We start from the raw sequence: 23,088 nt of genomic DNA, 5'->3' as shown, positions 1-23,088 counted from the left end.
CTCAAAACACTAATAACTTAAGTGAAAAAATTGTTTATTTTTTTACGGTTTTTCAAAAAAAAAATCGCGTGAAATTCATGCCTGTAAACCAGAATACCCACTAAATTTTTAATTATTTATTATTTAATTTGTGATCAAATTTATTTTAAGTTAATACTATTTTCATTATTGAATTGCATAGTAAATATAAATATCAAATATTTTTTTCATTAATTTATAACTAACTTCGATAAATCTTTTCCAATTTATTATTCGTAATCAAATTTATTAACTTCCCGAAGGAGTTTATCTTTTCATAAAAAAATCTGATTCGCTAGTTTCATGTTTTCTCGACGTTTCAAGTCATTCTGAATCGAATGAAACCAAATTTGGAGAAGGTGTGTGTGTGTGTGTGCGTATGTGCGTGTTTGTGTGTATGTGTATGTGAACAGATTTTTTTGCCGTAAATCGACGTTTTCTCAAAAATCGGCTAGACCTATTTCAAAAATTTAAAAGCCATTCAATGTATCTCCATATGGGTTATCGTTTGTCAGTTTTGTGCGACAATCTGCCAAGCCGTTTCTTTGTAATTTGGAAAAAGTGTTAAACTTTTCATCCACATTTAAGCTCATACTACCAAATCGATTTTAAAAAATCGAAAACTCTTCGAAAGATATTAGCTGGAATGATACTGATTAGTTTTAGGTGAAAATCTACCGAGCCGTTTTCTTGTAATTAACTGTTGAAAAAAAATTTAAGTCGATTTTCATGGAACTTTTTTTGGCGATATATATATCACGGTCTTATAGAACTTACTGAAATATTACGGCCTTACGCCAAGTAGTTTAATTTTAAAAATTCATCAATAAGTAGTTTTTTTGACGTTTGTTAATATTAAAAATAGACGATTAACTTGGTATAACGATAGAGTACTTGGTCTTGAACATACTAAACTATTAAAGTCCTACGCAAACTGGTTCAATTATAAAAATTATTGATTTTTGAATATTTGCTTTTAGAAAATACTCCGAGTTAACGTGTTCGTTCGTTTTCAACTAACAATAAGTGTAATAAATCCACTCGGAATACTTTTAATCACTCATAAATTAATTTATTTTTTATTGATTAAGTCGATTATTTACACATATCGGGAAGTTCATGTAACTTGCCTCAAGGCTAAATACCAATACCAACTAGTTATTGAATAGTGTCTTACATATAAATATCACCTATTTACATTTAATAATATATTACATATATATTGCATAGTATATAAAATATAAATAAAATTGCTCATTATGGATTAGAGACATGGAACGATGAAGTTACAAGAAAGAATATCTGCAAAAAATTGAAGAGAAAAATTGAAAGGACGGAGGAATGCAGAAAAAAAATTACCGGTTAAACGTGTACAAGAAAGAAATAATTATTACCTAAGGTCTAATTTTAGAAGAAATTATGATCATTCATATAACTTTATCTAAATTAATTTATCTAAATTTTCTATAATCAAATTTTGAATCGCAAAAAGAACTAATGATCATTAAAAAAGCGAAAACAAATCGAATCATAAAATCCGTACTGTTTATATTGTTAATAAACCATATAAATTTTATTATAATAACACATCAATTAGCCCTATGTTTATTTACATTTTTATGCATTGTTTGTATAATTGTGTAAAAACAATTGAGTAATTATAGTAGCAAATTAAAAAGCGTTACATGCAATTAAAAACTATATATAGATTACATTTTATCTCCGGTAAAATATTAATGTTATGTTACGGGTCTATATTCGTATGATTTGGTAGTCACAAACTGCTAAAAAGCTGTGCGATCAGGCGTTTTACACATAAAGCCTAACCTTCTAAAGGCACAAATGATAAATAACATTTTTTTCGTAATTGCAACTTTCTGATGTCACTTTGATAACACATACGTGAAGTCTGACCAAACATAATATGGCGTTTGTGACTTTTGGAGGTTACGTTTAATGTGTAAACAGCAAATACATACTTTTTTGACAATTCGTGACTACCAACTCATACGATTATAGACCAGTAACATGAACATCACATATTGTTTTATCGGAAAATTGGCCACTTACTTGTGCTTCTTATTTGAGGGATAAGATTAAAAATCCTAGATCAAAAATAAAAATATGAATTTAGAGCAGGCTCTTTAATTAATATGTAGCATAGGGTAATAAAAGAGCTATTGACAATTTCAACCCTTTTACAATAATTTTAAATAAATTTTTAAATAAAACATTTAACTATTTTGCTATCAATGCTAAAAAAATTCTTACGGTTTCGAAGGAAACTAACTAACCGTTTACGAAAATGTTATGTATTTAATTTATGAGAAAAGATTTTTTAAAGAGTTGTTTGAATTGCATATAATTAACACGTTGATTGCCATGTCAGTCATATATGTCTGACACATATATATATACATCAATACGATGTCTACGATTTCTCAAGTTATACTAGACTTGAAATTTTCAGTGAATCTTCTGTATAGACTTCTTTGGCATATACTAGCGGCTTTTCACATAAATATGTTACACAAAATGGCAGTAATTTGTTGATTGCCATTTCCGATAGTAGTGAATATTCTGATTTGATTTCTATCCAAAATTCATGCATATTATCACTTGTTAATTCGGCAAATTCTTCTTGTGCTTTTAAGTTTAAAAAATTAATTTCTTCAATTTCAATTGAAAATGGATTGCAAATCCATTGTTATGTTTCGATATCATTGGGAAAGTATCTATGCATGTAAACTTCCATATTCTTCAAATGATTAACTATAGTTTTTGTTATAAGAGTATCTTTTTTTTGAAATATTGTTATTAAATATACCATATACTCGTCAGTAAATGGAAACATTTCGAGCGATCCACTTTCCACTCTGTTTTTCCATATAAGAATTATTTTAACAAAGGCCTCAAGTTTATTTTTTAACATAAACATATTGACGCAGACTTCCCTGCATTGATAAATTCATATCATTGATTTTATCAAAATTATCGGCCAAATAGCATAGTTTGAGAAGCCATAAATTATAGTGAAAGTAATCGGCTCAATAATACAAAACTTAAAAAATTTGTTCATAATGATTAAAAAGTATGAGATCTTTGCGACTCCTCTTCAGTAGTCTTCAAGGGGGTCGGGACCCATACTTTAAGAAGCCCTGTACTAGCCTCATCCCCAAACTTCATTTTTTATGTTGCATTTAACTAGCACGTTAATTGCCACGTCAGTCATATGTGTCTGACGCTACGAAGTTTTACATGAGCCGTGTTAGACATATGTCTGACATACGCGATTTGGTAGGACTAAAATTGTTCTAATATATAGCCATGCCAGTCATATAAAAAATAGTGCATTTCCAAGAATTTTGACAAAAAAATCTTTTCTTTGATAAATTCTTACCTTAATTATCTAATAAAGTTCACATGGTCCATGTGGAAATTTTTCTAATATTGTGGCGATTAATGCAAATGAAAATTTTCAAATATGATGGTAGAGTTGTACGGGCATTTGTTGCAATTTTCTGATAAAGATTTAAATAACTTAGTTAATACTTACATGAAATTATTTATAAGGAAATAGTTAAGTTTATTATATCATAACGAATCGGAAAACAACTATTGAGTTGTTTTTCCAACATGTCACTATAGTATGCAATGTCCTTTTACGGCTGATAATTGCCAATCCCCCATATTTACTAAATGTCCTTAACTGGACAGTTAGAATAAAATAGAAAATGAAAAAAAAGTTACAATTCCTATTTTAAATTGTCCCATAAAAATAGTAAGTAAAAGATAAAAATCGATTTATTTTCTCAATTTTAAATATTATGCATAGGCACGCAACCGTTGCTCATTTCTGGATCCATGGAAATATTTTTTTATGTTTCTATAATAAATGTAGTTCTGTTATTCATATAAATAATATATCTCTATTATTTGATGATGCGTTGTCCATGTTGTTTTTCAAGAAACTTAATTATGCTAGAAATATTAATTTCTTAATTATTTTCAAAAAAAAAAAACTCAAATGCGAGTCGATTGCATATACTGGAAGTTTCATCCAAATTTTATTTCATAAAATAAATGCCTCTTTTATTTGAGTAATTGGTTTACCATGGATTTTTTATGCAATTTTTTCCTTTTCATATTTGTTTCTTCAAAACTCATATTGTTTATTTTACTTGCCTTTTATTTATTCACTTACAGAAAATAAATTTTATCCGTAAAATTTTTGAGATTTATTTTATATAGATATCGAGTCATCTTTATATTCAGATTTTTTAAACTAACTATCGAATTTATTCTTTGTACATAAAACTAACAAAGTACAATATTTATTATATAAAGTTGTTACAAAAATGGCTTCATTAACTTCAGGTAGGATAACTTAGTGTAATCGTCCAAAAATCGAAAGTGAAAATTTTTGCATATCTTCACATTTCAAAGGTTTCTGAACATTTTGGCATACGTTAAGAAAAATTGTGTGTGCGTGCGTATGGGTGAATGTAGTATGTATGTATGTATGGATACAATTTTTTGTCGACGTTTTCCGGAGCACCGCTCAACTGATTTAAATTATTCAAAAAACATTCCTCTCATATAGACTAGACGTAATGAAGAATTTATTAAGTTTTTATGCAAAGGCAAGTCCAGAAGTTTTGGAGATTTCAGAAGAAAAAAAGTTTTAATAAATGCCACTTGGTGCGACGGGACTTGATTCAGAGGTCCCGGGTTCGATATCCACTTCGAGCAGCTTGTTTTTGTCAGGCAGCAGTGACATTGGTTTTCACTCACCCGGCATTGCTGCATCAATAAAAATATTCGCTCTATTACACAAATTGTAATAATATATCATACAGAGATGTGACAACTGTTTGGGTTGCCATCTGTCGAACAGACTAGTCAAAATCTGCACAACAGCCTATAGGAATATTTGGTTATGATTGCTTTTCAAAAACTTTCAAGTAATTACAGAATTTAAAAAAAAGTCTTTTCAAAAACAATACCAAGTTTTCAAAAAATATCAGCATTTTTTTCAGTATTCACATTGTTCATATGTTTCCAAAATTTTCAAAAATGTTCAAAAAAATTCTAAATTCTTGACAAAAAATCACGAAATATCACCCAAAATTTTACAATACAAATTCAAAAAATGTACGATTTTTTTTTAGGTATTAAAAATACACGTGATGTTGTGCGGGAAGGAGCGGGGGTGTTAATTTTAAATATCACCACGTATCACCAAGAGGGAGGGGGGGTCCAAAAATTCTTAAAAATCGCTCACGTGATTATTAGACGCCCCCTTACAAGATCTACCTGGTTTAACTACCCTGTCTGACCAAATTCTAATCAAAATCATGTTTTCATTAGACGCGTGCTCAATATACGCATAATGTGTAAATATTTGATAATTATTTGCAACAGTGTCATTTTTGTTTTGTATTATGATTTATATAATCATAGCAAATGTTAAATTGTTTTATAAACCATTCATTGAGCATTCTATAAACATTGATATCTATGAACCATTAAATATCAACAAAAATTTCTTGAATGAGCTATGACTGTATTGTGTAGGTGTATTATTTATCGTTTTATATGTATAGGTGTTTAGTTTGAAATATTTTTTTGTGTTATATACGTATAGATTTTTATTAAGTGTTTTACATATGCCGTATTAAAATTATAAATTATAGAGAAAATATTAATATATTGCTTTATTATTCATTAAGCGGGGGTAAAAATTCTTGTGTAAAAATTTCAAAATTGTTTTTTTTTTTCATATTTTCAAAGCTTAACTATTAAAAATATTTGTACGAGAGAATTTTTCAAAATTTGAATAATTTTCGAAGATACAACTATTTCACCATGATCATTCTTTTCTGTTTCCTTCATGATGTCCACGATTTCTCGATTTTTACTGGGTCGATTTACTTGAAATTTTCAGTGAATCTTGTTTATAGTTTCCTCTGGCATATATCAGCCTCATCCCCATTTTATTTTTAAAAAAAATCTAGAAACCCAAAAAAGTGGTGAGAACTGGTCTTTTCTTCAAACAGTTGCCATTTTGTCAAAAATAAAATTTTTAACATAATCCTAGTATATGCTAGTATACCTAGTAATTCTGGTATATATACAAAATTTACTTATATAGTTTCAACGTATGTTTTCGACATTTTGGACATTTTGCTTGTGTGGAGGGTGTGAATTAATTATATATATATTATAATACGCTTTTTCTGAAAAACCAACCATTTTCAAAAATTTAAATAAAAAAAATCAAATTTTCGATTTTTTTCAGTATTAAAAAAATCCAAAATCGATTTTTTAAAAAAAATAACCGTCTTGGTGTCAAAGCGCTATGGCGCGTCTTCGCCTTGAGGCAAATTGCTGGAGCTTCCAGTACCAAAAATTGAATTTTTAAAAAAGATTCAGTTTTCTTTTAGAACTCAATCGATTTTTTATCTTTTTGAATAATGTGATTCTTTATACTTTGAAATATTTTGGAAATTTTGAACTTTTTTCGAAGCAACTGCGATACGTTAGCTGCTTAGAATCGAATGATCATTTTTGTCCGCCAAATGGCTTTTTCTTCACTTTTTTATTGGTTCTCCCAAACCACTAGATCTACCTTTCCAAAAGTTTCATCAGTTCATTTTGTCAATACAAATACAATGTTTTTTGAATTATAAAAATCGGTCGCTCCACTCTCTTAATTTATTTTCGATTTTTTTGCGATTACTATAACTTACCCTACGGTAAGTTAAAATAATTTTGATAATAGTTTTTGAGTTTGATTCTGTAAAAAATGGCTTGATTTTTGGCCTAATATTTTCATAAAATAAGCCAACTAGAAAATGATGTTGAAAAAATTTTGAAAATTGATACATTTTCACAGATATTACAAATTACTTTCTCTTATTCCAAAACTTCAAAAAAAGAGGGTAATTATTCTTGGCATTTTTCACATATATTGCGAAAACTGTATGGCACTAATACGGTTAAAAATATTTAAACATTTAAAAAAATCGAAATTTTGAAAAAAATTAAATTCGTAAAAAAATATCGAAAAGAACTACTTTTCGAAACTTATAAGAATTTTCAAAGAAATTATCGTACACATGTACTATACAAGTTATTTGTAAAATACTTGTGTGTGAAAGTGAGTTTTGAGTCCTCATATGTTTAATTACGGTACGGGAAGTTCCAGAAATTTACCTTAGGCGCAATGCTATGCACCACTAGTTATATATTATATATGTAGTAGAAAGATTTACAGAAAAATATTGTGTACAGAAATTTTATTATTAAAATCACTTCTATACATTGAGCTGTCGGTAGCTTAAATATAAATTTACGCCAGTGGTTTCCAATATTGCACTCTACTTAGAGCAAATTAAGTAAGGAGAAGGATTAAAACCTAATATAGAAATATCCTGGCTGTCTGATGCCTTGAATAATTTAGTTTGAATTTGCAGACGCCTTTGCACAAGTCATTTCATAGGGCCGCCCTGCTTTCTAGGAATATATAAATACATATTATATACAGAAATATATAAATTCATATCAACTAAAGCATTCAGAAAAAAATAGAGTATTGTAATATATTATCAATACCCACTATATTGACATGGACGTTTTATGTTAGACAACATTGTATAGAGTCCGCCATCTAACTTTTTTTTGCTATTGACTAACTGAAGAACATTTGAATGAAATTATTTTCCATTATTATCAACCAGATGGATTGTACTTTCAAATAAATGGAGAAATTGATAAATATTCAGTAGGATTATAAAAAACTTACCGAAGGAGTAATTTGTTAACGTCAAAAAATACCATTTGCTAATTTTATTTACTCACATTCCATGTAATTTTCAATCGTTTGACATCAAAATTGGGAGCAAAGTGTGTATATGTATCTGTATGTGGGCCAAAATTTGATTTTTTGTCGAATTTTGTCAAAACGACTGCACCATTTAATCGAACTCAACAAGGACCCGCGTTAATTATTTCACGGGACGATCGGACGAGCCGTCTCTTTATAAATAGCAGTTAAGGGGGCGTCTATTAATCACGTGTGGCTTAAAGGGGAAAGGGGGAAGAAAAAAAGGACGAATAATCACGTGAAGGGAGGGGGGACTCACGTGTATTTCTTTTGTACCAGAATTTAAAATAAATCCAAAATGTTTTAAAAAGATTACGATTTTTTCTAGTTACTGAAAATTCACGTGGTGTTTGGCAGGAGAGGGGGGGTCTAACTTTAATTATCATTAAGGGGAAGGGAGGGATCCAAAAATCCTGAAAAAGCGATCACGTCCATTAATGGACGCCCTTTAAGCCCAAAATTATACAATTTTGTCAAAAATCCTGAGCTGATTTTGAAAGCTATCACTTGGGCATATGTTGATTAAAGATCTACTCTGTCGCTTCTTAGTAATTAATTATAAATTTTTAGATATCACGTGTATTTATTTTTCACCTGATTTTTTAAAGTAATTATCTAAACATTTTCAATAAATATCAAAAATTTTACAATTTTTGCTCGTAACTTAAAATATACGTGCTGTTTAGAGATGGAATGGAGGGGAATATTTTGAATTTTACCAAGGGGGATGGGGAGTCCAAAAATCGATCACGTGATTAATGGATGCCCCCTAAGCACGTGTTCATATATCATTCGATCATAGTGTTTTTATTATGTCGATTATTTACACACTTATGGAAAGTACATGCACCTTTCTTTGAGGTAAAATGCCACTTACGCCTTATAGTTTTAAATTATTCAAAATTCTTATCTTTATTAGAAAAATCGTTAAAATGTTGTTAAATATGTATGAAAATGATCAGAACTGAAACAAGACGGAGCGGACGTAAATGTAAAACATTTGAGTGATGTGTTATAAGAAAATGTTTTAAATTATGCAATTTTGTTCAAGTTTGCAAAATATTTTATTAATATTAGTCGAACTACGATTGATGTATTCAATTCAATTGTAATTTTATAAATATATGTCCCAATTTAATTAAATCCATTATAGGTTATAATCAGAGTATACTCAAAATATTTCATTATTCATAACTCAGAATATTTCATTATTCAGTGAAACTATGAACTGATTTTCTGTGATTTTGGGGAGGTTTTTTCAATGAGGATTTTTTATTGATTTTTGGGCTCTACAACAAATCAGGAAGCAATTTAATTTTATTTTGAGCAACCTTTTAGTTCGAAGCTTACGTTTAAATATCATGCGCTTGAAAATGTAGAGACCTTAAGGAGGGTACTCTGTAGGCACAAATTTTATGCGTTTTTTGAAAGGCCGTAAAAATTGGCAAACAATATTTTTTTTATTATTAAATGGTATGTAACAATCAGAATAAAGCAAGTAATACTATGAGCTACAGTCAGAACATAATCTAAACAAATCTATAATGTAAAGAAAAAAAAACTAACTATAATAATAATAATAATAATAACAAATAAATAAAAATAATAATCATAAAAATTATAAAAAGAAAAAAGTAAATAATAATGATAATAAATGTAATAATAGAATAGAAAACTGCTCCATTGATCAGTTATTTAATTAGTTAATTAAATAAATTAATATAAATTATATGGAAATTTCTTCTTCAGTCTTCTTGATCTCCAGTAGTGCTGAAACTATGTGGGCAAACAATATTTTGACTATATATTTTTTTAAAGTTATAAATGTTTGGAAAATATGGGAAAAAAATAAAAATTAAAAATAGTAAAAATACAACTTTTCTTGAAGGTTATAAAGTGGAGGGTCTCAAGATATTGCCAACCTGACCATACCCATGATTTCAGTCCTCCAAATAATGTAATAGAATAATGACGCAATCGTATGAACTACAGATGAGTTAAAAAAAGTTTTTTTTCACAAATAACGACTGTTTAAAAAACATTTTTTACATCTTTTTTTGAATTCTCGATTTTTTTTAAAATAGTAAAATTTGGAATTTAAGGATGAACGTAGTTCAAATTGAAAAAAAGTCTGTAAAAAAGATTCTGTAAATGTTTCAAGTAAAATCGGTCCGTTCAAGTAGAAGTTGGGAAATCGTGGGTATCGCATCGAAATAGACGGTTTAGAGTTATAACTTTTACTGGGTTTATAAACGCTTTGGTGACGTCCATTAATCACGTGAGCGATTTCTAAGGATTTTTGGACCCACCCTTCGAGATACTTGGTGATATTTAAAATTACCCTCTCTCACTTACCAAACATCACGTGTATTTTTAGTATCTAGAAAAAAAATCGTATATATTTTTTTTAATTTTTAGATTTTTTATTAATTGAGGTAAAAGAATAATACACGTGATATTTTGCTAGACCCTCGCCTCTCCCACGTGATATTTTGTCGAACCCCCCTCACGTGATTAATGGACGCACGCCTCTTTGAAGTTTCGCGGAAGAGGATTATCATGGTCAAGCAGCTATATCTCAGAAAATATATATAATTAAAATATAATTTAAATTTCGAAAAATACTCTTGTACACATATTCTTGAATAGTTTAAAAATGCAAAAAAAAACAAAATCGTTTTTTTTTTATACTGAACTGAAATACCCTTAAACATGTGCGTGTCTTCGGTAATTTTGTTGCAAAAGCCATTCAGCGCTCTCTGATGAGACGTTACAAGAAAAAATTAAAATCACTGAATAACAATATATTATATGTATAATAATGTTGAGCAGATCTTTGGCTTCTAATCAATTCTGGATTTGTTTTTTTCATTCCAACACCTTTATTCTGACACTATACATAGTTTTATTCAAACACTATATAAACTATGCCTCCACACGCGAAGGGTAGTAGTGGTAGCCAAAAGCGGTTTTTTTCAGGTCGCTTTCGTGTTAATTAATCTACTGTTGATTAACAGACTCGGACATGATAAAATGAATGTAATATATCCCAGAGGATTATGGATTCAACTAAAGAGTTGTATCTTTTGATATAACTGAATTGGGAGTTAACAGAAATGTTCGGGGTAACATATTATGACATTGGAATGATTGTCCTTATGGACTGACAAATATTCTATACAATTTTTATTTTAAAATACAATACATCTACCTTATAAATTTAACCCTCATATAAAATCTCGGAATTCGCGAGTGCAAAGGGTTAATAGTTTACCCTATGCTCTATAGTGAGTTATAATGAAATTTGGACGAATCTGTTAGTCCAACTTGTAATTTATAAGTCCGGGTTCAAATCAAGCAGTTACTATGCTATATATAAAACATATAATCAGTATTAGAATACTGGGTAGTTGTTTAATGTAAAAAAAATATCAAATAGATAGCACAACTATTAGGTTACCTTCTAAAAAGCTACTTAAGTACATGAAGTAGAAGCCACCTCACAACAAATTATAGAACTCTCAGCTCTGATTGCTGTTCAAAGGAATCTATTTCGTTTCTTTATTTATTAACTTCCCGTAGGGTAAGTTATAGAAATGGGCCGAAAATCGAAAATGAATTTTTTTGCATATCTTCGTTTTAGAGGTTTCTGAACATTTTGGCATACCTCAGAGAAAATGGATGTGTGTGTGTTTTGTGTCCGCATTTTTTCGTTCATGTTTGCGGGCGCACGGATCAACCGGTTTGAATGCTTCAAAATCATTCGATGTGCTGATTAGTTTTTGGAAAAGGCAGGTCCAACCATTACGGAGATACGGAGCAAAGAGTGCAGGAAATAGACTCGAGTTTTTGAGAGAACGGAGTATCCTATTTGAATGATCCAAAAAATGATTTTAAATTTATACATTTCAAACACACTTATAATATCTATAATTATATAAATTACATTAATTTGTTCAACACATTTTATTTCATCTTCTTCGTCTTCTGAAAATGTACAGTGGTACCTCGTTTTACGAGCTGGTCATAAGTGTTTTTCGAGATACGAGCAAAATTTTTGATACGAGCTGCCAAAGGAGTGATTCGAGAGCGTGCGAGTGAGAGGCATAACGTAAACTTATGGCGGTGCGAATGAAACAGAATAATCTATTAGCAATTATAACAAGGAATTTCGTATGTGAAGTCGCATTTATCTATCATACAAATATTAAAAGTAAATTATTTTGAAGTTATAAAATTTAATTCATTAATTTTAATGTTATGCATTTGTTTGTGCAATGTGGATCAAATCTGAAAAGTTCGTGGATAAAAATTACCTCGAAAAAAATGTAGCTGGAGTTTTTGACGAGATAAGTCCAGCTCATTTTTGCAATATGAGTTGAAGAAAATAATGCTCATTCGATAGTTTTCTTGAACTCAAAAACGAGTATAATGATAATTTAGTAATTTCTTATTCAGAAATATGCTAAGTTTCTGCAGAGTATGTATTTGATATTAGCAATAAATGTTTTATTTATTTTTATTATTAATAAAAACACTGTGCTGGAACGAATTAATAGCATTTCAATGTATTTATATGGAAAAACTTGCTTCAAGATATGTACAATTCGACATGCGAGCGTGCTTACGTAACGAATTAAGCTCGTAAGGCGGGGTACCACTGTATTTTGAGTGTGGACGCCAGTAATCAGTAGCTATTAACGAAATACCACAGAACGTACAGACTTCTGACATAGATTCTGATTAGAATCGCTTAACCATCCAGCAAAATTCTGAACTTAGGTGAATTTCACCGCTTATCGTATGGTTCTCATATCTTAGTGTGTTCTCATATTTTAGTATAATAAAAAAAATAACTTATATTAATAATGTCAGTTCTTAATTCTATTACAGCGCGAAAGAAAACAACGAAAATTGTATTCAGATGACTGGGCGCTCGGAGATGAAGACATCGAAGGGGCGCGAGTTTTCAGCGTCTATGAAAAATTGGAATCTTGTGAGTATATTTAAATTTTATAAATGCACTTGCACTTCAAACTTTGTTAATCTCATTCAAAGAATAAACGAAAATATATTTGGTATATGAATGTTAATAAAAAAAATATGATGTAAAACATCTTCACGAGTACGTACATGGATAAAATCTTACAAAGCATAACGTTCAGTTAACAAGGAAATGATTTTAAAGCATTTTTATTTTTCCATATACATTTCGACATATAATTTTATGCCATTATCAGTAGATTTGAACAATTTGGGGAACAATCATAAAATAATAAAACTCGTAACACTAAAGCTATCAGTAATTATTCGGATTATTTAATGACTATAGTAATAGCTTTAGTACTATTAACATTTAACTACTCTAAACGCAACCGAAGCAAAATCGAAATGTTTAATCTTCAATATATGTATATATTAGGCATAGATATTAGAGCCGTTCGATTTGTATGGGTAAAAATTTCGCATAGGCACATACGATTTTCGGATACTAGGGATCAAAATAAGATACTTTGCTGAAGGAACCATACCTCTAAAATGAATTTCTGATGTCCCGTGCATTGATCCAAAAATAAGGGTTGAATTTTGAAAAAAATCGTTTTGGCTCATTTAGAGTGACCCAATCGCGTCCAAATGCAAGACCGACCCCCACTAACTTCGAAAGGCCAATCCACCCATATGCCCATCGTTCACCACTTAAAGGTCTGCCATACAAAAATTGCAAAAATTCATTTTTTTTTTGTATTATACTCAGCAAAAACTGTTTTTTCGGTTATTAATTCATACATACACAAAAGAACTTTTTCACAAAAACAATATTAAATTCTTTTTATCAATTTGTCCAATGCATTTCGTCTATAGATAAGTATATACGTCGAATTAAAAAGTATACATTTAACCCTCCTATAACGCGGTAAATTCGTACCACGTGTGATATGGAAACCGTGTTACAGCAATGTCGGATTTTACATACAAACCAGGCTAATTTGTAGTGCGTTGTTCTATGGAATCCGGCTATCGCGTTATATGGGAACCAGTAAGAAACTCAGATTTTCAATTATTGTTTTTATTGAATTGAAGAGTTCATATAAAGATATGATAAAAATATAAATTGTTTTTATTGAATTGAATAGTTTATATAAAGATGTGATGATGAATATAAAAAAATAAATTGTTGTATTCATACCAGGATATGTTAAAAAACGAAACAAAAGCTAAACTATAAAAGATAGGTATTAATGTAGTATATTTATGTAATGTACTTTTTTATATAAAATGAAATAAAAAAAAAACTGAAACAAAAACAAACTAAAACCGATGTAGTGCACAGCTATGATGTAAACTGGCATGTTTATATAAATATATTTTCAAATTTCATCGTAGGGTAAGTTATTGTAATCGTTCAAAAATCGAAATTGAAAATTTTTACATTTCTTCACGTTTTGAAGGTTTCTGAACATTTTGGCATACCTCAGAAAAAATGTATGTGTGTGTGTATGTATGGATACAATTTTTCGTCCGCGTTTTCGGGCGCACAGATCAACCGATTTGATTGGTTCGAAAAACATTCAATTCGTAATGACAGGGAGAAGTGGTGTTTAGTTTTTGACAAAAGCAGGCCCAGCCGCCTTGAAGATACCGAGCTAAATGTGCAAAAAATGACAGTTTTTGAGAGAACTAAGCAACCGATTTGAATGATTCAAAAAACTTTCTCTTTGTTTTGACAAAATAATTGCTTTTGGGAAAAAAAATTTTATGTATCGAAAATAATTCAGATTTTAATTTTAATTATGGCTAAAGTTCTAAAGCACACTTATATACTTTAAATAAATAATTTTAACTTTTTAATTCAGTTTATATAATTCTTATAAATATTAGACAGTGTTACAATATTTATATTAATCTATTTTAAAACATTTAATATTCTTCGAACATTTCGTGACGGTACGGGAAGTTCCAGCAATTTGCTTTAAAGCACGATGCCATACACAACTAGTTCTGATGGGCTGATAAACAGAATTCGTACTATAGGAGTACCGTGTTATTGGAGGGCTGTCGCAATTTTACCTCTGCGTAACATGGGAACCGCGTTTTCAGAATACCGCTTTATATTAGTTATTCATTGTTCTTCACTTCAATTGAATGATGTCACGTATCAAATGCTGATATGTATAAATAAATAAAATTGTCTTCATTTTTTTATTGGTCATTTAATTAATACTAATATATTTAATAAATATTGATCATTTGACTTAAATTTCATTCATTTATAATTTCTATCCTTTTTAAGCTAAATTCGATAAACCAGACATGATCCTGGAGATGCACGGCAGCGATCTGACTGTGGAATATCTTCAGAGACACGGTTTCAACACACCTCTGTTGTTTCGCGAAAAGACAGGTCTAGGACTTCGGGTGCCCACGAAGAATTTCACAATCAACGATGTCAGAATGTGCGTCGGAAGTCGCAGGGTCCTCGAAGTTATGGACGTCAATACGCAGAAGAATATACAGATGACCATGAAAGAGTGGCAGAAGTCAGTAAATATGATAATAATCATAAATGTAATATAAAGTTAGATTATTGTCTACCAATTCTCGGGTAAAATAGGTATAACGAAAATACCTATATTATCAATAATTAATATATTATAATAAAATATATAGTTGTAATTCTATGTTACGGGTCTATATTCGTATGAGTTGGTAGTAACGAACTCTGAAAAAGCAATGTGTCTGCTGTGCGATCAGGCGTTTTACACATAAAACTTAACCTACAAAACGTACAAACGGCGAATAACAATTTGTTCGTAAATGCAACTTTCTGATGTCCATTGGATAACACATACGTGAAGTTAAGTTCTAAGTGTAAAACGCCTGATCGCACAGCAAATACATACAGCTTGTTGTCAGTTTGTTACTCTCGATTCATACGAAGATCGACCCATAAGGGGGCGTCCATTAATCACGTGTGGCTTTTAGGGGGATGGAGGGGGTTTGACAAAAAATCACGTAAGGGAGCGAGGGGTCTAGTAAGATATCACGTTTATTTTTTTTAACCTAGATTTTAAAAAAAAAACAAGTTTTACATTTTTTCGTAAACTCGAAAAATTTGTTCGGAAAATTTTACGTAACTAAAAATACACGTGATGTTTGTCGGGGGAGGGGGGGGTTTAATTCTCAATATCATGACGTATCCCCAAGAGGGAGGAGGGGTCCAAAATCCCTAAAAAATCGATCATGTGATTAATGGACGCCTCCTAAAATAGTATTACTATAACATACCTTTTATCAAAGAATTGGCTACTCAATTTTAAATTTATAACAATATTCTTAATTGTTATTGAAATCGAACATGAAATTTTAAAATCAAATAGATTTTTGCTACCTTACAACTGTGGATGTTTGTTTAGTAGCATGTATGTGTATCTATGTATGATTGGATCATGGATTTTTCAAGGCAATGGATGAATCTATTGGAATTTAAAAAAAAATCATTAAACGACCTGCAGATTTTTTTGGTTTTTGAGAAAGGCAGGTCTACAGTCGTTTTGCCAGAGATGGCAAAAAAGTGGATATCGTACATAAGAATCAAATTAATAATTATGATACATTTTCTTTATAGTATACACCTGCAATTAGTCCAGTCATTGAAGCTTAAATTAGGTAAGATTCTCGGAATTCGGGATACCCAGCTGTAAGTCTGTAAATACTTGTACATTGACACTCTAAAGTTGTCTCAAAACCTACATATGGTAGGGTGTCAATACCATATGTAGGTTTTGAGACAACTTTACGATGTCAATTACAAGTATTTACAGACTTACAGCTGGGTATCTCGAATTCCGAGGGGAGCTTACTATAATGACTGGACTGCATAGTGAATTGAAACTCGCCAATGTGTTCTTTCTATCATAATTTGCAAAGTTTTGCTGTCACATTTAATCAAAATATTTTCAAATATTCAGAAACATCGAAAGATATTGGGAATAGTTTTTGATAATTTGGGATCGATCGGAATTCGATTTTTCACTTGATTCAATTTTCAAAATCAACTCCGTGAATTTTAACGATAACCAAGTATTTCTTCCACAAAAATAACAAGTAGATATAGTATTTTTCGAAAAAAAAAAGGGAAAATGTTGGGTGCTTCCAAAAAAGATATTTATTTTTATGTCCAAACATGGCCCATTTTTGACTCTAAAGGTGGCGTCGGGGTCCAGTAGACACCTAATGTACGAAAAGGGTTAATTTAAGGGGGATTCTGCTTTAGTCTTAAAAAAGCGATTTTTTTGCAAAAATGTCCTCCAAAGCTAGCCAAGAATATATCCCTAAAATTTCAGGAACAAATTTAAATTATTTTTGGAACTACAGAAGAAATAGTGAGCAAGCGCCAAGCATGTATACGAGCGGAATGAAAACTTCAACGCACGATTTTTCGGTTTTTAATGTTTTCTTGCTAATTGGCGGGAAAGATAGGAAAAAAACTGATCGTCCTATCGAAACGAGACAAAATTTATTGTATTCAGGATTAAATTCTATTCTAGTTGAACCTAAAAAAACTTTAAAAATGTTATAATTAATCCACTTTTTAAACAGCCTAAAGTGAAATTTTTAATCAAAAAACATGATTTTTTTTCAAGTTGCGAAAAATTGGTGTATTTAATACTTTTTTCTCGATTTTTTAGGTTCAACTAGAATCTATACTGTTGAAAATATATATTTGTTTTGATTTTTTTTTTGTTTCGGATGGAAATTATGACCTGCATCTTTCCCGCCAAATGACACTCGCATGCTCGTTGCGCATCGGCAAAATCTTTGTACCTGGCACATCGCATCGACATATATTTTAATGAAAAAAATTGAGAATAATGTTAAAATATATAACAATAAAATCCAAAAGTTTCGTTTCGAATGAATATTTATTTCCTTCCCTAAAATTTTTTAAAAAAGCGTTTTTTTGAAGCCTCTAAAGCGGGATTATCCCCCCTTAATTCATTGTAGTGAAACTCATTATTAATTTTATTCATCTATCTTTAATTAAGAAACGATATAGATTTCATTTGTAGAAATGTTGTTTTTTGTATATTCTACAGATATTACGAAGATCCAGACAAGAAAGAACTCTTAAATGTAATTTCCCTGGAATTCTCTCACACCAAATTAGAGAATTACATTCAATCGCCGACCGTTGTTCGGCAAATTGATTGGGTCGATGTGGTTTGGCCTAGAAGATTAAAAGAGAGCCAAACAGAATCTACAAATCTCATAGACGAAATGATGTATCCAAAAGTTCAAAAATATTGTCTGATGTCTGTGAAGAATTGTTACACCGATTTTCATGTCGATTTTGGCGGCACGTCTGTGTGGTACCATATTTTAAAAGGTCAGTAAGATTTATTTAATAGTTAGTGGTTATTTGTTGAAAGTAGTAATTGTTATATATATTTTTAACTATCAGAATAGAATAATACATCCGGATCTCGTTTTGCGTTTTTTTCTAACTTGCGTCGTTGGATCTTCGAAGTTGTCTTATTTTAGAGAATAAAATTTTTCAAAGAACGAAATTTAACCTGCAAACAAATATCCAAATTGATGTGTTCGATTGATAAATCAGTAATGAATTTTTTTTTTCAAATCTTCATGCAGAAGAAGTTTTAACCCTTTCCACTCGCTAATTCCGAGATTCATATGAATTTTTCTTGCATCCGAGTGGAAAGGGTTAAAGTGTCTCAGGCGTTAGTTACGAATATCAACTGCTAAAAGGACATTTCTTTTACATTCAGAAGAACATTGCTCCAATTTTTTGTGAAGGAGCGATGATTTACAACAGCCGCAATGGATTTATCAGACGGTCAATAATAATTATAGGTCTATTTTTCATATTATTAATTTATTTTTGATCAGGTTAGTATCTTTTAGACGTTTGCTTTATCAAATATTCTTTTTGAAATGTATTATTTTTGTAACCATGGAACCATGTCTTTGATCTTTTCCTTTTTTTTCTTGGAACGTAACCACGACGCAAAACAAGATATGGCTGTACTTAAGTTTTTATCTTTTATCATATTGCCTTTAATTTAATTCGTCATCTTGATTTTTATTATAGGCAGTAAAGTATTTTGGCTAATACCCCCAACAGAAGACAATCTACAGAAATATGAAAAATGGGTATTATCAGGAAAACAATCCGACGTATTTTTTGGCGACCAAGTAGAAAAATGCGGACGTGTAAAGGTAAATTTGGAACAGTAATTGATTTTTTGGGTGATATGTAAATCAATTAACAGTTTATAATTGCAGTTAACAGAAGGTAACACATTTTTTATACCTACCGGCTGGATTCATGCCGTCTACACGCCATGCGATTCTTTGGTGTTCGGTGGTAATTTTTTGCATTCATATGGAATAGTAAAACAGCTGAAAATAGCACAAGTTGAAGATTCTACAAAGGTTAGTTTCTTTTTATTCATACTCTTATCAAAGTGATTCACTAGAAATGATTGTTTTTTGATGTTCACAAAACTGTGCCTCAAGGCACCTCTGGCTAAAATGCTATTACTACTTATTATTAATAATTTATGATACATTTTAATAAAATTGTATTTAAAAACATGTATATTATTTATTGTACAATAGGTTCCGCAAAAGTTTCGTTACCCATTTTTCACGGAAATGTTGTGGTATGTATTGGCGCGTTATGTGCACATTCTCTTAGGGAAAGATCATCTCTATGATGAAAAAAATGAAAATGATATGGAAGAAGAGGAAGATAGACATGATTCTAGTGCATTTTTAAATGGAAAACCTCATGTCCATTTAACAAAAATGGAATTGCATGGACTTAAGGTTCGATTTTAATAATAATATGAAAAAACAGTTGCAATAATGATTTAAAAATTTTAAGTCTTTTTTCTTGTTGATATTTAACTAATTTTCTTTGTTTCAGGAAATTGTTACATTCCTTCATTTACTACCAAATCATAAGAAATCTCTTCCAGAATTACTACGTAATGCAGTAGCTTTAATAAGGGACGTCAGGAAAGTTGTTGAATTACATTTTTGTGATAATGCCGAATTGGCAATTACTGGTAGACCAGTACTCACACGTAAGTTTGTTAAAAAAAATGTATGAAGATAATTTATTTCGGATTTTTCAGTTTTATTTAGTTTAGATCATTTTTTATAATATTATATTTATATTATACCATATTTTAGCTCTAGATTCTCCTTATGGAAATAATCTACAACATCCATCTGGAGGTAGTTACGTAAGCAATCATTATCTTCATGAGAAAAGACTTCATAACAATTTAACTCCGGTCAGAAGCGTCGGTAGACCGCCAAAAATTACATACGATAGTGAAGGAAATCCTATTCCACATAGAGGGCCAGGAAGGCCGCCAGGTTCTAAAAAGAATCCTAATAATTCATCTTCGTCTTCAATTGGTCATCATAATAATTCTGGTTCTAGTCCAAATATGGATAAGAATGGCGGACCTAGGAGACGTAGAACGAGGTAAATTAACATATCTTATAGTTTATCATGTTATTATAGTTTTAATTTTTTTTTAACTATCTAAAGGAGTAGTTTCTTTTCGCCAGAAATCCGGCTTGCTAATTTTTTCTTGGCGTTTTGTCCTTCTGAATCGTACGCGACCAAAATCGGATAATGTTGCGTTTGTGTTGTGTGCCCGCATTTTTTCGTTCACGTTTCTGGGCGCATGGATCAACGATTTGAATGGTTTCATTCAAACATTCGATTCCTATTGATAGGGAGATGTGCAGATTAGTTTTTGGCAAAGGCAGGTTCAGCCGTTACGGAGATACTAAGCAAAGAGCGCAGAAAATAGAAATCGAGTTTTTTAGAGAACGGATCATCAGATTTGAATAATTTAAAAAGCATTCAATTTGTAATGATGGGGAGAAGCGGTGATTAGTTTTGGCAAAAGCAGGCCCAGCCGTTTTGGAGATATAGAGCTAAATGTATAAAAATAGCAGTTTTAAGACAAATAAGCATCCGATTTGAATGATTCAAAAAACTTTCTGCTTGTGTTTACGAAACAATTGCTTTTGGGGAAAAAATTCTTTCATTTAACCACTTGATTTAGCCGATTTTTTTTTAATTATTAGGAAGTTCATTCAGCTAGCCTTAAGGCAAAATGATACTTACACCTACTTAGATTTGTGTTTTGTTCATTATTTGCAGTTATTTGACATAAAAAAATTATAAGCATTACTTTTATGTTTCAGGTGCAAAAAGTGTGAGGCTTGTCAACGTTCCGATTGCGGCGAATGTACTTTCTGTTTGGACATGGTGAAATTTGGTGGTCCAGGTCGCGCTAAGCAGACTTGCAATATGCGCCAATGTTTACAACCGATGTTGCCTGTTACCGCCGCTTGCGCACTTTGCGGCCTGGACGGATGGGGAAGACCTCCGGTCGCAACGTCGCAGCAGGTCAGTCTAGTTTAAATGTATCTTCTTACAGATTTCTTGCACTAAATTGAAACTGACTATAGCGATACCCCGACATGCGATTTTAAATTATTCCGTAATTGAGCTTCTGTACCTCTTATCCAATAAATTTAAGAATTTAGACCAGTGATTTCCAAAGTGGGTCCATTACACCTCCAATTATCATATTTGATGTGTCATTTTAGGTCAGACCCCTACCCCATCGAGATGGTGCTCTAACAGCTTCCGCATTGATGGAATGTTGCATTTGCTATGAAATTGCGCATCCATCTTGTGTACGAAAGACAATGTCACCAAATTCAATGGGATCGGAAAACGCGGAAGGAGTTGTTAATGAAGATTTACCCAACAGTTGGGAGTGTCCACTGTGTTGCCGTTCTGGTAAAAATGCAGATTACAGGGTAATTTATTTTTATTTTAGTACTCTTATAATAAAATGATTTGTCATATTTTAAAACATATTTTATTCCTTAGCCTCGTCATTTCCGTGCGCGACAAAAGTCTTCTGACATTCGAAGAATGTCAATAAGTAGTGATGCATCTTCTGCAATTGAGCACAAACATATGATTGATAATGATGGTTGCAATAGCAATGGCTCTGAAGACGAAGAAGAAGATGTTAAACCTACTCTACCTATCAAGCAAGAACATGATGATACTGAAATACTCAATTTGGATACCAAAAAAAGAAAAAGTGAAGAAGGTGTTACCATTACAAGCGCTAAAGAAGAACAATCAGAGCCCCCTAGAAAATTAGCTGTACGAATGCAGTTTGCACACCACCTCAGTAGTAATTCAACTAAGGTACTAAAGAAACCCATGTACCCCGTTAGGCCTGGACCTTTAACCCAACCTGTGATATCTCATGGAAATCATTATGCTTTGGACACAAATTGCCTTCTGAAGATATTTGAATATTTGCCACAAAGCGAACTGTTGAGGTGTGCATTGGTTTGCAAAACATGGGCAAAAGTTTCCATAGACCCATCACTATGGAAAGTAATGACAATCAAACAGTGTCGTTTAAGTGCTTCATTACTTTCGGGAATAATTAGACGTCAACCGGAGCATCTAATTCTAGATTGGACTACCATAGCTAAAAGACAATTAATATGGTTGTTGGCTAGGTTACCTACTTTGAAAATTTTAAGCTTACAGGGCAATCCTGCATCAGGAGTCATAGGTTTAAGGACTTGTTATTGTCCTCCAATTCACGATCTAGATTTGAGTTTCGTACAAAGTTTTAATGATGCTGCTTTACGTGATATCTTATCTCCACCTCTTGATTCAAGACCAGGTTTGGCTGATAGCAAAACTCGGTTAAGACATTTACGAATTTTAAAATTAGCTGGTACAGACATAAGTGACATTTCTTTAAGGTACATCACTCAAAATCTCCAACAAATAACTAATTTAGATCTTAGTTCTTGTCAGAGAATTACGGACGCGGGGATTGCACAACTTGCTACAACAGAATGTACAATAGTGAATCTTAAAAATTTAAATTTAAGTGGTTGTAAGTTAATCACAGAGTTGACATTAGAACATTTATCTAGATGTCAACAATTATCTTGCCTCGATCTCAGGCACGCCCCACAAGTGTCAACACAAGCAGTAATCAAATTTGCTGCAAAGTCAAAATTAGATTTGCAATGTTTAGATGTGAAACTAGTCGACAAAAGACGCAATAAGCAGACGTAAAGTT

General features: G+C 31.1%; 1 protein-coding gene across 1 annotated transcript; it reads left to right on the top strand.

Annotated features, from left to right (window-relative positions):
* The first annotated feature begins 12,801 nt into the window (after nucleotides 1–12,801).
* Nucleotides 12,802–23,084, top strand: LOC113365316 (jmjC domain-containing histone demethylation protein 1-like). Its single transcript, XM_026606925.1, has 11 exons — nucleotides 12,802–12,902; nucleotides 15,198–15,444; nucleotides 18,004–18,293; nucleotides 19,017–19,144; nucleotides 19,211–19,360; nucleotides 19,547–19,756; nucleotides 19,857–20,016; nucleotides 20,126–20,426; nucleotides 21,161–21,365; nucleotides 21,569–21,784; nucleotides 21,858–23,084. Exons 2-11 carry the CDS (start codon nucleotides 15,218–15,220, stop codon nucleotides 23,082–23,084), a joined length of 3,114 nt encoding a protein of 1,037 aa, XP_026462710.1. The 5' UTR covers nucleotides 12,802–12,902; nucleotides 15,198–15,217.
* The last annotated feature ends 4 nt before the right edge of the window (nucleotides 23,085–23,088 follow it).

This window comes from Ctenocephalides felis, unplaced genomic scaffold (assembly GCF_003426905.1).
Source record: "Ctenocephalides felis isolate EL2017-DRISC unplaced genomic scaffold, ASM342690v1 CF-g0.4_SCAFFOLD_00050, whole genome shotgun sequence".
NCBI classification, from domain to species: Eukaryota; Metazoa; Arthropoda; class Insecta; order Siphonaptera; family Pulicidae; genus Ctenocephalides; species Ctenocephalides felis.
The sequence above is the reverse complement of the archived record's forward strand: the minus strand, read 5'-3'. Positions and strand labels throughout refer to the sequence as shown.